General features: G+C 44.7%; 1 protein-coding gene across 1 annotated transcript; it reads left to right on the top strand.

The window, feature by feature from the left end:
* The first annotated feature begins 5416 nt into the window (after positions 1–5416).
* LOC117245758 (uncharacterized) lies at positions 5417–11210 on the top strand. Its single transcript, XM_078164713.1, has 9 exons — positions 5417–5447; positions 5532–5612; positions 5832–6092; positions 6520–6762; positions 6967–7104; positions 7520–7752; positions 8483–8557; positions 9931–9978; positions 10573–11210. Exons 1-8 carry the CDS (start codon positions 5417–5419, stop codon positions 9970–9972), a joined length of 1104 nt encoding a protein of 367 aa, XP_078020839.1. The 3' UTR covers positions 9973–9978; positions 10573–11210.
* The last annotated feature ends 903 nt before the right edge of the window (positions 11211–12113 follow it).

Below are 12113 nucleotides of genomic sequence, written 5' to 3'. Positions count from 1 at the left end.
ACTGACCGTCTGTAAATGCTCTGTGATCAACACAGCTCGTTCTGTACGCTGTGAAATTCACAACATGAGACAAAGTGAAGAGACGCAGTTCCTCCCTTGTTTCTCTGCACTGGACTCATCTATCTGTCAGCACGCTCTCAGCTGCATGAGCTGTCCTCTGTCTCTGTCCCACGTCTCTGTCTCTGTTTCTGTCTCTGTCTCTGTTTCATGTATTTGTGCTTGTTAAGGTAAATTAAAGCATTTTATAAAGTTAAGGAACAAACAGCAGTTTGGTTGAATATGAAAAGTTAAAGCATGTGGTGTTTACTCTCCTGTGACTCAAACCAATGTGTTTTTACTTCCTGGACATGAGACAGGCTTGAGACATGAAGCTGCTGTTCACATGTTACAGTATGTGATAACATGGAGTACGGTCTGACGTGAACCTAAATACACAAATCATGTGTTTGCTGCTGTAAGTCGACTCACTCCTTCTGTCTCTAGTGATAAATGTGTCTCTGCTGACTGTTGCTCAGATTCACCTTTGCTCCTCCCAGAAAGAAGGTGAGTACTGACTCTTTCCTTAGAGATTCATCCAGAGAGAGAAACCTCAGTGACACATGTTGTAAAGATATGATCATCCAAACAGCAGGACGGTCATCCTACTCACCTCCAAGTCATGGAGGTCATGACCTTCCTCTGCCTCTGATCAGCTGACTCTGATGGGGGGTGGACGTGTCCAACAAACCCTGGACTTTCACCCTGCAGCCTGGTGGCTGTTTCCATGTGAATGCAGAAACCTAACCACGTGTTTTTGGTGGCAGTGCGGCATTTGTAGCACCAGAATGTGCGGGATGTCGGTAGCAGGTGCAGAAGGACACCTGTGCATAATATGTAGACATGAGGGCGGCAAGAAAGTGTCAATGTGTGACTTGAGATGGGAACGTGTTGCTGAAACCTGACCTAGGTCTGATGACGCCATGTTGCATGATCATAGTCACATGCTTCTGTCTGAGTGATGCACACTTGTTTCCAGGACAACAGGTTGTCAGACAACATGACCTGTCAGAACAGTGTTACAGTATTACCACGATCACATACTAAGCCATGGCAACCGTGCGGCACTCTGCCATCCAAAGCGCCCTCACAAATAGGAACAACCAGGCAACCACCCTGAACAACAGAGCAACCATTCCTATTACTATCCTGGGGAAGTCATGGCTACTTTTGACGCCACCGGCCGCTCGTTAGTCCGGTGTGTGTGTGTTGGCAAACGGGCTGGGAAGCAGCAGCTGTGGCATGTCTTCCTGTTCTGTGGCAGCAGTGTCTCAACATGCAGTGTTCTAACATTGTTCTAAAATCCTTTGATTGGACTTGAACGTGTTTTTCATGTTCAAAGATCTTTTTCATTGAGTGCGTCTCGTCCTTTGTGTCTCTGCCATGGACGCAGTGTTTCCTCGTGTTGATCCAAACACACAGCAGCACTACGAGTCCAAGTCCGTTGCTCTCACCTGTGAGGGGCTGCATGGACTGCATGGATGGAGAGTGGTGAGGAAGATCAAGGCAGGCGTCACAATATGTGCTTCTCACTTCGAGATGTCGACCGGACCCTGCACCATCACACCTGCCTATTCATCAGACAGTGGAGCGTACTGGTGTGAGGCTGGAGAGAAGAGAAGCAACGCCGTCAACATCACCATCACTGGTGTGTTTCGGGTCTTATAGTGACATTCTGACAGTGCACGACATTGTGATGATGTTTGTTTCCAACTCAGCTGGTCCTGTGATCCTGGAGAGCCCTGCCCTCCCTGTGATGGTGGAGACGCTGTGACTCTGTGCTGTCGAAAGGAGATGACCTCCAACCTCACAGCTGATTTCTATAAAGATGGCCGCCTCATCAGGAGAAACACTACAGGAAACCTGACGCTCCACAGTGTTTTTAAATCTAACGAAGGACTCTACAAGTGCAACGTGTCTCAAACTGAAGAGTCAGCAGAGAGCTGGCTGACTGTCACAGGTGAGACATTAACACTCAGTCTGTTTCCATGACGACAGAGACAACAGGTCTATATAAACCCCTGTAAACATGTCAGTGTGAGTGAAATGGTCCTGCAGTGAATTTGTTAGAGAAAGACGTGCAAATTGCATCAGCAGTATGACGTGTATAGAGTTGTTACAGCATGTGTTATATCGTCCCTGCAGCGTTCCACAAAGACGCACCCTTAAATGACGGCTGCTGCTCTCTAAGCACGGCTCTGCAGACTGTAGGTGTGGCTTCACTGGTGTTACTGGGGCTGGTGTTGGGACTGCTTCAGCTGAGGAAACGGCAGGTACGCAGGTCAGAGCAACAACATGTTGTCAGCAGGGTTCAGACAGCTGTTTCCTTTCACACCACGACCTTGTTGAGTCACATCACGTTTGTGTTCTGTCATTTCTGGCAGGTACCCTGACGTCTTCATGTCAGTCCCTTCTTGTTCCTGCAGGTGAGACACACACACACACACACACACACACCGTGTCCTGTCCTATCAGCATGTCACTTCTCCTAATGAGCCATTGAAAGGGTCACTACATTTCTCTCTGTTATGAAACCCTGGTGGTTTCAGCTGGGAAACACTTTGATGGACATGAGGCCTCTATGAGAAGCATGTCCGACTGTCCTCCATGCAGCAGACGGGAGATCGTCCCAAACAGGACCGGGGACGATGAAGATACTGCGGTTGATTCTTTATCTGCAGGACGTCTGGTTGAACCGAGTCAAGTTAAACACCACAAACACCAGTGACATCAGACAGAGTTATACATTTCATTTCAAGGGATTTCATTGTTGTTTTTTACACTGTACTGTACTGACATCACTTTCCAGCCTGTGTGTCGTCCAGGTCAGACAGCTGATCCACCTGAAACATGGAGCAGAGGAGCCACAGTCGCAGCAGAAGCTCTTCACTGATTGTTTCTACAATATCTCACTTGAATGTTTCATCATGTTCCAAATTACCTCTGTTTTCATGAAGCATTGTACAAAATACACCAAATAAATGTTCATAAACTGGACGACACTTTGTGCAATTCCTGATCCAACAACCACCGACCTTCACCCAGGAGGCCGGCGTTCACTTCCTGAAAGACTGTAAAGCCAAGCCCTGTTCTTTTGTCCTCAACCAACCAGAAAACAGAAGTGTATTCTGAAAACAGACAATGCATGTAACAGGCTGAAGTTGACACGGCGGCGTCCCAGCACGTCAACAACCAACACACCCAGGGTACCTTGGAAACGTGGACATGGGCTTCAGCTGACTCACATCCTCAGGGTGTATTTTTAAGAGGCAGCAGATAGTTACAGTTCTTGGTTAAACCACATGGTTCTCTGCTCTGCCTGTTCTCACGTCTGAAGACGCTGCTCGCTGTGGTTTACTGCAAAGATTATTTTACAGTACGTCCGTTTGACTCGAAGCAGACACGCTGAGTTCACAGCTGCAGGGTCTAACAGATGCTGACACACTCACCTGAAGCCTCCCATGGATGTATTAAGCCATTCATGTCATCACAGTGCACAGTTAGGACAGGGGTTGCATCACATCATGAGCTCTGTTACTATCATCTGTGATGTGACTGTGTGAAAACCTGAGCTCACTGCTGAGCTGCAGAAACGTAGAGGCGGCACACATGCTGCGTCTTCAGCTGCATGGAAGGCTCCAGGTCAGATTGTGTTTTGGTTTTTGAGTTAAATGCTGAAATCATCCACACAGCAACATGCTAACAGAGACAAGATGTCAGCTTTCACATGGAAGCACTATGAACACTGTGTACTGCTTGTGTGGTGCACTCATTTCAGCAGGGTGGTGTTGTCTCAGATCATGCACTGCCTTCTTGCACTCACCTTCACCTCTTCTTCTTCTTCTTCTTCTTCTTCTTCTTTTCAAACGATGGATCACAAACAGACGGTGGATCATTATCACCAATATTTGACCTCTACCTCCGCCCACACATAAACCAAACTTGCACCACAGTGTCAGTGCTGATTGAAATGTGCAGCTATAACGAGGACCACTCACATTATGGCTGGTGGCACTGAATCATCACAGACCCACAAACATCACTGACGACTTCTATTCAACAACAGTTTTGGTACTTGGTGCAAAAACATGTCGAGCTAACAGGCTCCTTGTTGTTTGCTACGTCACAAAGATGGCGACTGTTGAGGCTGAGAAGTGTCCGTCATTCCAGACTCAACTTTTGGACCGTTTTGAGTGTGTCAGTAGTACACTGCATGTTCCTGTACTGTGCAGTGTGAACACACTGAGGGCCGGATCTACTAAGTGTACTGATTTGCCTGCGCAATCTAGAATTTTGCGTGTGAGGCTGAACTGCGGTTTGCAGGTGATTTACTAAGAGTGACTGCTTAAATGTCAAGAGGTGCAGACGTGTTGGAGACACCATATTTAAATGAGGGTTTTGCGTGTTTTATGGTTTGCAGCATGGCGAGTTTGGAGAGAAAGCACAAAGTGAAATTCGACCCTATGGAGTTAGAGGTGTTGGTAGACGAGGCCAATCAACAGCAAAGAAAGCTGAGTGTCTCACAGAGGAACACTACATGGGAAGAAATCTGTGAAAAAGTAAAACGATGCGAACGGTGGATGAAGTGAAAAGAAGATATCAAGGCATCAGAAGAAGAACACAAGAAAAACTGGCGTATAATAAAACGTCTGCAGATAAACCAGGTGGAGGCACAGTCGATGAGATGCCTCTGACCATCAGCCAGGGACCACAGAGGGAGGAGAGGTGCGCACGGCGGGCAAGGTTGGTGTCCTCCTCCGGCATGGCATTCTGCTCCAGCACACGAGGGTGTAAAATGTGTTCTCTGCGTCTTCTTTCATTGTTTCCATGTCTCCTTCTTGCAACAATAACCGCAGCCATGTGTGTGCAATTACACATACAAACCGTTTGCAGCTGCCTTTGACACGTGTTAAATATAGACGCAGTTTCTGTTTGCAAAACTGCTTCCAGGTTTGATAAATCACGCTGCGTGTGCTAAATTAATATATTTACATGTTCTCCTCCCAGCACACGCACAGTTGTGTGTAAACGCCCCATATTGCATATTCATTGCAGCAAACGTACTAACTGGATGCAGACGCACTATTCTGCACCTTTGAAAGACGCAACCCTTACTGCACACTGTTAGCACATCACTGCAATGAATTTGCACATGTTTTTATACACGCAAACCTTTAGTAGATCCGGCCCTTAGTGCACTTACAGGATGAAGGAGGTGATCTGAGACACACTGGCTGTTTCAAACAAACACCAACAGAAGGTGAGCTCAGCTCTGTCTCACACAAAGACTCAGTCACCAGAAATGAGCTGCACAGGAAGAGGAAGTGCTCAGCCATGTTGAGCTGTAGGTGAACTGTAATGCAGTCAGCAGCAAGTCAACATGGAGGTCACAGCCTTCTGCGTCACGCTGAGTGAGTACTGAGTCTGTGTGCTGCATCTTGTTTCAAACAGACATGAAAAAGCTTTTGTCTCTGAAATAACGTTTGTGTTTCCAGTGACACGCCTCCTGCTGCTGCTGCTGCTGCTGCTGCTGCTGCAGCCTGCACAGGTTAAAGACAACTGTTCCCACAGTGCTGGTAAGTTACCATGAAGTGGTGATTACTGGTCTCTCATGGTGCCGTTATATCAGACTGTAGATGTTCACCTCGTCAATATTTGTCAGATCCAGTTAGTTTAAACGATTAGAAAGAGTTTTTCATTCAGTGTCTTTAACATCTCTCCCTTGTTGTTCTGTCATTTTACTAGAATAGTAAATAAAGAACAGTTACTGATCCCTCCCTTCTTCTCTTTCTCAGACGCATCTGTTCTTCGCATCGTCCCATCCAGACTGCAGGTCTTTGAATACGAGTCAGTCTTTGTAAACTGCGAGGGCTTTCCTCATGACTCGACTCAGTGGAGGGTGATGAGGAGGATCAAGGACATCAAAACCTTCTGTAACACAAACTGGGAGACCAAAGGACCCTGCACCATCACGACGGCCTTCTCAACAGACAGCGGAGAATACTGGTGTGAAGCTGGAGGAAAGGAAAGCAGCACTGTCAGCATCGTAGTGAGCGGTACCTACTTAAAATCTTAATGACTGATGTTGTGAAATATGAGTACTTTAGATATCCTTAACTTATTGTTTCACACATGAACACTGCCACATGTTGGGACAAGACATGAAATACAGTTGGCCAATATGAACCTAATCACTGGGGCAGGAGGACGAGGGACGTGTTGAGGAAAGAAACTGTAGATTTGAAGTCAAAGATCTACAAGAACAACGTCCTAATATTTTGACTTAATGTTTGAAAGCTAAGATTTTTTCCTTTACGTGGCCCTAATCCTCCTTCATAGCTGTCTGAATATTATTGATTTATTATTTAAACACAACGAACGTAAACGTGCTTCATACTTAATATTTAATTAGCATTTAGTGTAAAAAAGGTAAAAATCACATTACTTTCATTTTGACCTTTTGACCTGTCACCTGTCGATCAGCTGGTTCAGTGATCCTGCAGAGTCCTGTTAGTCCTGTGACGGAGGGAGATGATGTCTCTCTGTGCTGCAGAAACAAGATGGCGTCCAACTTCACAGCTGATTTCTATAAAGATGGCCGCCTCATCAGGAGCAGCTCCACAGGAAACATGACCATCAGCAGTGTGTCCAAGTCTGATGAAGGACTCTACAGGTGTCACATCTCTGGAGCTGGAGAGTCACCACAGAGCCGACTGGCTGTCACAGGTGAGACATTCATGTTTCCACAGGTGTGAACCTTCTCTGAGTCGAGGCTCACTTCTTTTATGTTGTGTAAAATGTTTTGTCTTAAAGGAGACTTTACACAGTTGAGCTGTATCTTTTATCCTTCATTCTCATCCTGCGTTCCTTCACACATGTATTTCCATGTGTCATCGTTACAGCACACGCTTTATGTTGTTATCTGTCCAGCATACCAAGAAGAGACTCGTCCTCCTGTCAGTTACTCCCCTCGTGTCTCCTCCCTGCTGTGGATGACTGTCACTCTTTTACTTGTGGCCATGCTGCTGCTGCTGTTGATGCTGAGACTCCTCTACATGAAGCTCAGAGGTATGAATCATTTAAATTCAGAATACACCTGATTAGACTCACCTTTACATCCCTTCATGAGTTAGATTTCAGAAACTTGTAAAATCAAAGTCAAGGAGCATTAATACAACAGCTGGTTCAGACCGAGCGATCTGATTGGACAGGGGTCATTCAGTCAGTGCTGATGTACAGTGTAACAGCACTGGGACTTTAAGGCAGCTGCACACATGCTGCATGATGCACACTCAAAGGTTTCAATGTAGACGCACAGCAGGCGCACTCTTTGTAACTTTATGGAACGCAGCGTGCACCACATGTCATGTGACGAGGACCAACCAATCACAGCAGCACTCCTGCTGGTGTTTGTTATTGCTTGATAAACTCTGATTATTTGTCCCTGATAGACTTTTGTCCTGTTTCTTTGTTTTGTGTTCAGTTCAGGCAGATGCTCCTCACTCTCCTCCATCTCCTCCATCTCCTCCATCTACTCCATCTCCTCACTCTCCTCCATCTACTCCATCTTCTCCATGTCCTCCATCTCCTCCATCTACTCCATCTCCTCCCTCTCCTCCATCTCCTCCCTCTCCTCCATCTCCTCACTCTCCTCACTCTCCTCCCTCTCCTCCATCTCCTCCATTTCCTCCCCAGTGCTCTCTGTTGTACGAGCAGGTAAGAACCTCAGTTTGCATACAGTCTCTTTGGTTACGTTTAGCCGACACACACACATGCTTACGTTTAGCCGACACACACACACACGTGGTTGAGTTCAAGAAAAAAGAACAGGGTTTGGCTTTACAATCTTATAGGAAGTGAACACCGGCCTCCTGGGTGAACGTCGGTGGTTGTTGGACCCATCCATCAGCCACCCTCCCTGGACTTCTGCCACCTTAACTTTTGTTGTTGTCCCATCACATTTCCCCTGATTCCCAACGGCACCGTTAAACGATAACAGTGTATCACATCGACTTTTAAGGATGGCTTCTTTTGTCGGTGTCTGACACCAGAAGTCACCAAACAGGTGCCAGACTTCAACAACTTCGCAGTGAGACTGGGTTGAATCTTTCAGCCTCCAGGTGATACCAGAACTGACTGCAACAGTTGAGTACAGCTCAGCTCAAACTGGATCATGAGGCCAAACGTGCTCCACATACGTCTCATGAAAATGACAACAAACATAAACACGTCAAGACCAAACATTTTTATAAGGATCATCTAGATTTTGCTGTTAACACACTGATGCTCAGTTTCATGTCACAGTCGTAAAGTACAAAGTATGTCATGTTTACACTGCAATTCTTGTTAGTAACTGGCAGACAAAAACAGTGATACCAACATAACTGTAGTAAACTGGTGTTCCTGTTAAAATAGTAGTGATAGTTTTTTTATCATTATGTTTCAGTGCCTGCAGAGACCAGAGCAGCTGATCAATGTCAGCCAGTATATACTGTCATCACAAACCATGGAAAGGCAGAAGGTAATTAATTTCACACTGACTAACACTGACTGATAGCTGTCACACATTTAATCAGATAACACTGCTGAATGATTTAATTTGAAGTTCATCACCCTGCAGGTTAATGTTTGCAGCACAAGCAGAGAGTTCTGCAAACACTGAGTTAATAAACTGACATGATCTGAAACTATCTCAGCCTGTCAGCTTCAGGAGCTTCAGGAGCTTCAGGAGCTTCAGGCACTCATTTAAATTTCTTTTATAGCATCTCAGACAAAAACCACAGAAGAAACCTACAGACAGAAACAGGTACACTGGCCTCTCAGTTCATTGTGTAGCAGCTCCTGTGGTTGGACAGTCAGGGGGAAGCTGCATCAGAGTCAAGCAGCCAACCTCCATGAAGAATACGTGACAATACACACTTTACAGTCCCCAGTCTATTCTCATCAGGAGACCCAGAGAGAAATGTCAACATGAAGCCCTGATCAACCTTTCACGTGTTGATCCAGTGCACACAAACATACAACACTGTCAGGTCTACATCGTAAAACTATGGAATAAGGTATTAGCAGTCTTTGTCAGCCTGAGAAAATATTTACTACTAAATACTTACAATTAATATTAACTTTAAAAGTTAAATCAAACATTTGACTCAGTCTAACAGGAGAAATGTGTTCATGCTGAAATGTGACCAAAGCACTCTTTGGTTGTGATGACCTATAACAACAAGGTCAATAAAACAAATAACAATGACTGACATTATTACAAGGATTCCCATCAATAAATTCTGGACAACATCAGTATGTTTTTAACACAAATAATAAGTTGGGTATCATCTGCATAAAGATTATTAAAAAAACGGTGAATGTAATGTCTCAGGGAAAATATATGCAGGGGAAAAAGAGGGCCCAGTATTGAGCCCTGGGGTACCCCTCATACCAAAGCAGTGACTAACGGTGCTCTCACATGTAACTTGTTTGGTTTGGTTAAAACAAACTCAGGTCTGTTTGCGCTGGTGTGAAAGCTATTGATCCATCTCTGGTGACCAAACAACTGAGCCGAGACTGCTCAAAAAGGTGGGACCAAGTCTGCTTCCGAACGGACTCTGGTGCGGTTTCGTTTGTTGTGTGAAAGAAAACGAACCAACCACAGGATGTTTTGACAGCAGACCTGTGATTCTGTCAACAGCTAAACCAAAAATTTAATTCATCTGCTCATCATCAATGGCTCATTTTTCCCCTCTGATATCGACCAAATGAACCAAACTCCGGGTGTGAGAGCAGCTAAATATATCTCCACTGGAGAAGCAGCATTGTAGAATAACATATCAAATCTATCAAATAAATGTTTGATGTGTTTACTGCCTTTCAGTAACTCACACTGTCTCTCTCCATCAGATCAGGGCGAACCCTCGACTACACCTGTTTACTACGCTTTGAGCATGGGTAAGACAACCAATAAAATTCCAGTATAAAACGACACATTCTCACTCCCCACTCACCACATATCGCCGCCTGGTCAGTGGACTTTCATGTGTGCATGTTACGCAGTGGGTATCCTGGGTGTGTATCCTGTCTGTTACAGTCATCGTGTCTTTTCAAAATAAACTTCAGTTTTCACAGGAAATGTACAGTTTCAGCTTGTTACATGTATACAGTCCTTTTCAAAATAAATAAACAAAACAACACTGCATGTTTACGTTGATGTCAATGTGCAACAAACACACGTGGATAGGTTTGGCTCTGCATTCATACAGGAAGCAAACACTGGCCTCGTGGGTGAAAGTCCGCTGTTGCTGGACCCCTCCATCACCCCTGCTGCCCACCTTATAGGGACGTCCAGTTTCTAAAATCACTGAAAAACTCCTCCATTGTTTACCAACTGTAAACATGTTGTCGTGACCACCACAGAAGGCCCCGCTTTGCTGGATTTGTTGTCTAACAACACTTTATTTTTTAGACACTATTTAAAGATACATTCCAGTGATCAAGTCCAAAATGTTTTTCCATCTGACATGATTTAATATGTGTTTATAACAGGACCAGCAGCATCCAGCTCCACTGTGACACCAGCTCCGTCTGCGAGCACCAGCCCACTCTCAGAGGACTGATTGAGCTCCACAGGCGATGAGGCAGGACTGGTCCACACTGTGTCTTTGCTCCATACTGTTACAGAGAAGGCTTCACTCACTGGAGGTTAAATGAAAGTTAAATGATGTGTCATTGCACAGACACACTGTTTATGTGTCAGTGAGAGAAGAGACATCTGACTGAAGGACAGAAGAGACTCTGCACGTCTGTATAAAGACAGTAAATCAAACATCCACAGTCACTTGTACATGTGAGCTTATCATCTGACTGAAATATTTCATGATGTTACATATTGCAGAGTAATGGTTGTGTTTCCATGCACACTCATGTGTTTAAACGTCATACATGTCAGTGCATCAGGTGGGTTGTTGTATATATTCATACATCACAGAGACGGTAAAGATGTGTGTTGATTCATAATTAATAGGGCTGTCAAGTGATTAAAGAAAATCTAATTATCGACCTCCTCTGTGATTAATTCATCTGAATTAACTGAAAGTGTTTTAAAAATGATCCTTCAATTGAATGTTGTCAGACGTGTCGTAGTGAAGCTGCTGGATGTTGGACACAGTTGTCCCCTTGTCCTCGACCACCCAAACTGTCTGCAGTCCATTCTGTGAGGGAGTCCGTGAGTCGGTCACAGGTAGACTGACTCAGTCTGACCACCTGGTCCAGGCTGGCTGCTAGCGTTAGCATCAGAGGCTGTGCTAGCTCAGACCTCTGGGTCAGTGTGGTCACATATATGTAGCAGCCCAAAGGCGTCAAATACAGGCACGCTAAAAGCTGCACTGACAAAGCAGCGATATGTGACGACTTGAGATGACAACTTGTTGCTTGTAGTTAATCGATCATCTTTTAAAACAGGAAGATAAATTATGACAAATGAATGAATGTGAAACTGATGCAGCTGTCTCTGTGGTTCATTGATCACAAAAGTCCAGTTTCACATATTAAAATGCCCAGTTTGTATTTTTGTCTCCACACACATTTAAACTTTTATACATGAGTGTGAATTTAAACGTCTCAGTTTATCTTGATCCTTTGTTAAACCTGTGTAAATGTTCCTGTGCTTTATTCACAGACTAAACCAGAGGCTGTGACTGTGATGTTTCCTTCACTCGTCCTGTATCTGTGTAAATGTTCATCAGTATGTCTGTTCTGGAAATTAAACACTTATTTATACTGTAACTGTTGATGAGACTCATTGTGCACAATATCCATACAATAACCATGGTGTGGGTGATTTTGGACGACATGCTATACTATGACGTATGATGTATTCATGATGTCACTGGTCCATAAGCCCCATTTGTGTCCCTGCAAAATGCCTTGGATGCTCCAAATATCAACAACAAGCAGGATTCAAACTCACCTTGGGCCAGCACCCGTCACTATGGATGTTTTTCTGTAGGCGTATTTAAACTTTTCATTTGGGAAATGGACTTTAAAACTTGCCTGCCCTGAACAAGGATCAAACTTCCGACCTCTGA

This window comes from Epinephelus lanceolatus, chromosome 22, assembly GCF_041903045.1.
Source record: "Epinephelus lanceolatus isolate andai-2023 chromosome 22, ASM4190304v1, whole genome shotgun sequence".
Classification (NCBI taxonomy): Eukaryota; Metazoa; Chordata; class Actinopteri; order Perciformes; family Serranidae; genus Epinephelus; species Epinephelus lanceolatus.
Note: the sequence above shows the minus strand (reverse complement) of the source record. Positions and strands in the feature narration are given on the sequence as shown.

Coding starts and splice junctions, on each gene's coding strand:
- LOC117245758 (XM_078164713.1), top strand. CDS start 5,417: ATGGAGGTCACAGCCTTCTGCGTCACGCTGA. Junction 5,613..5,831: donor CAACTGTTCCCACAGTGCTG/GTAAGTTACCAT, acceptor TCTCTTTCTCAG/ACGCATCTGTTCTTCGCATC. Junction 6,763..6,966: donor GAGCCGACTGGCTGTCACAG/GTGAGACATTCA, acceptor TTATCTGTCCAG/CATACCAAGAAGAGACTCGT.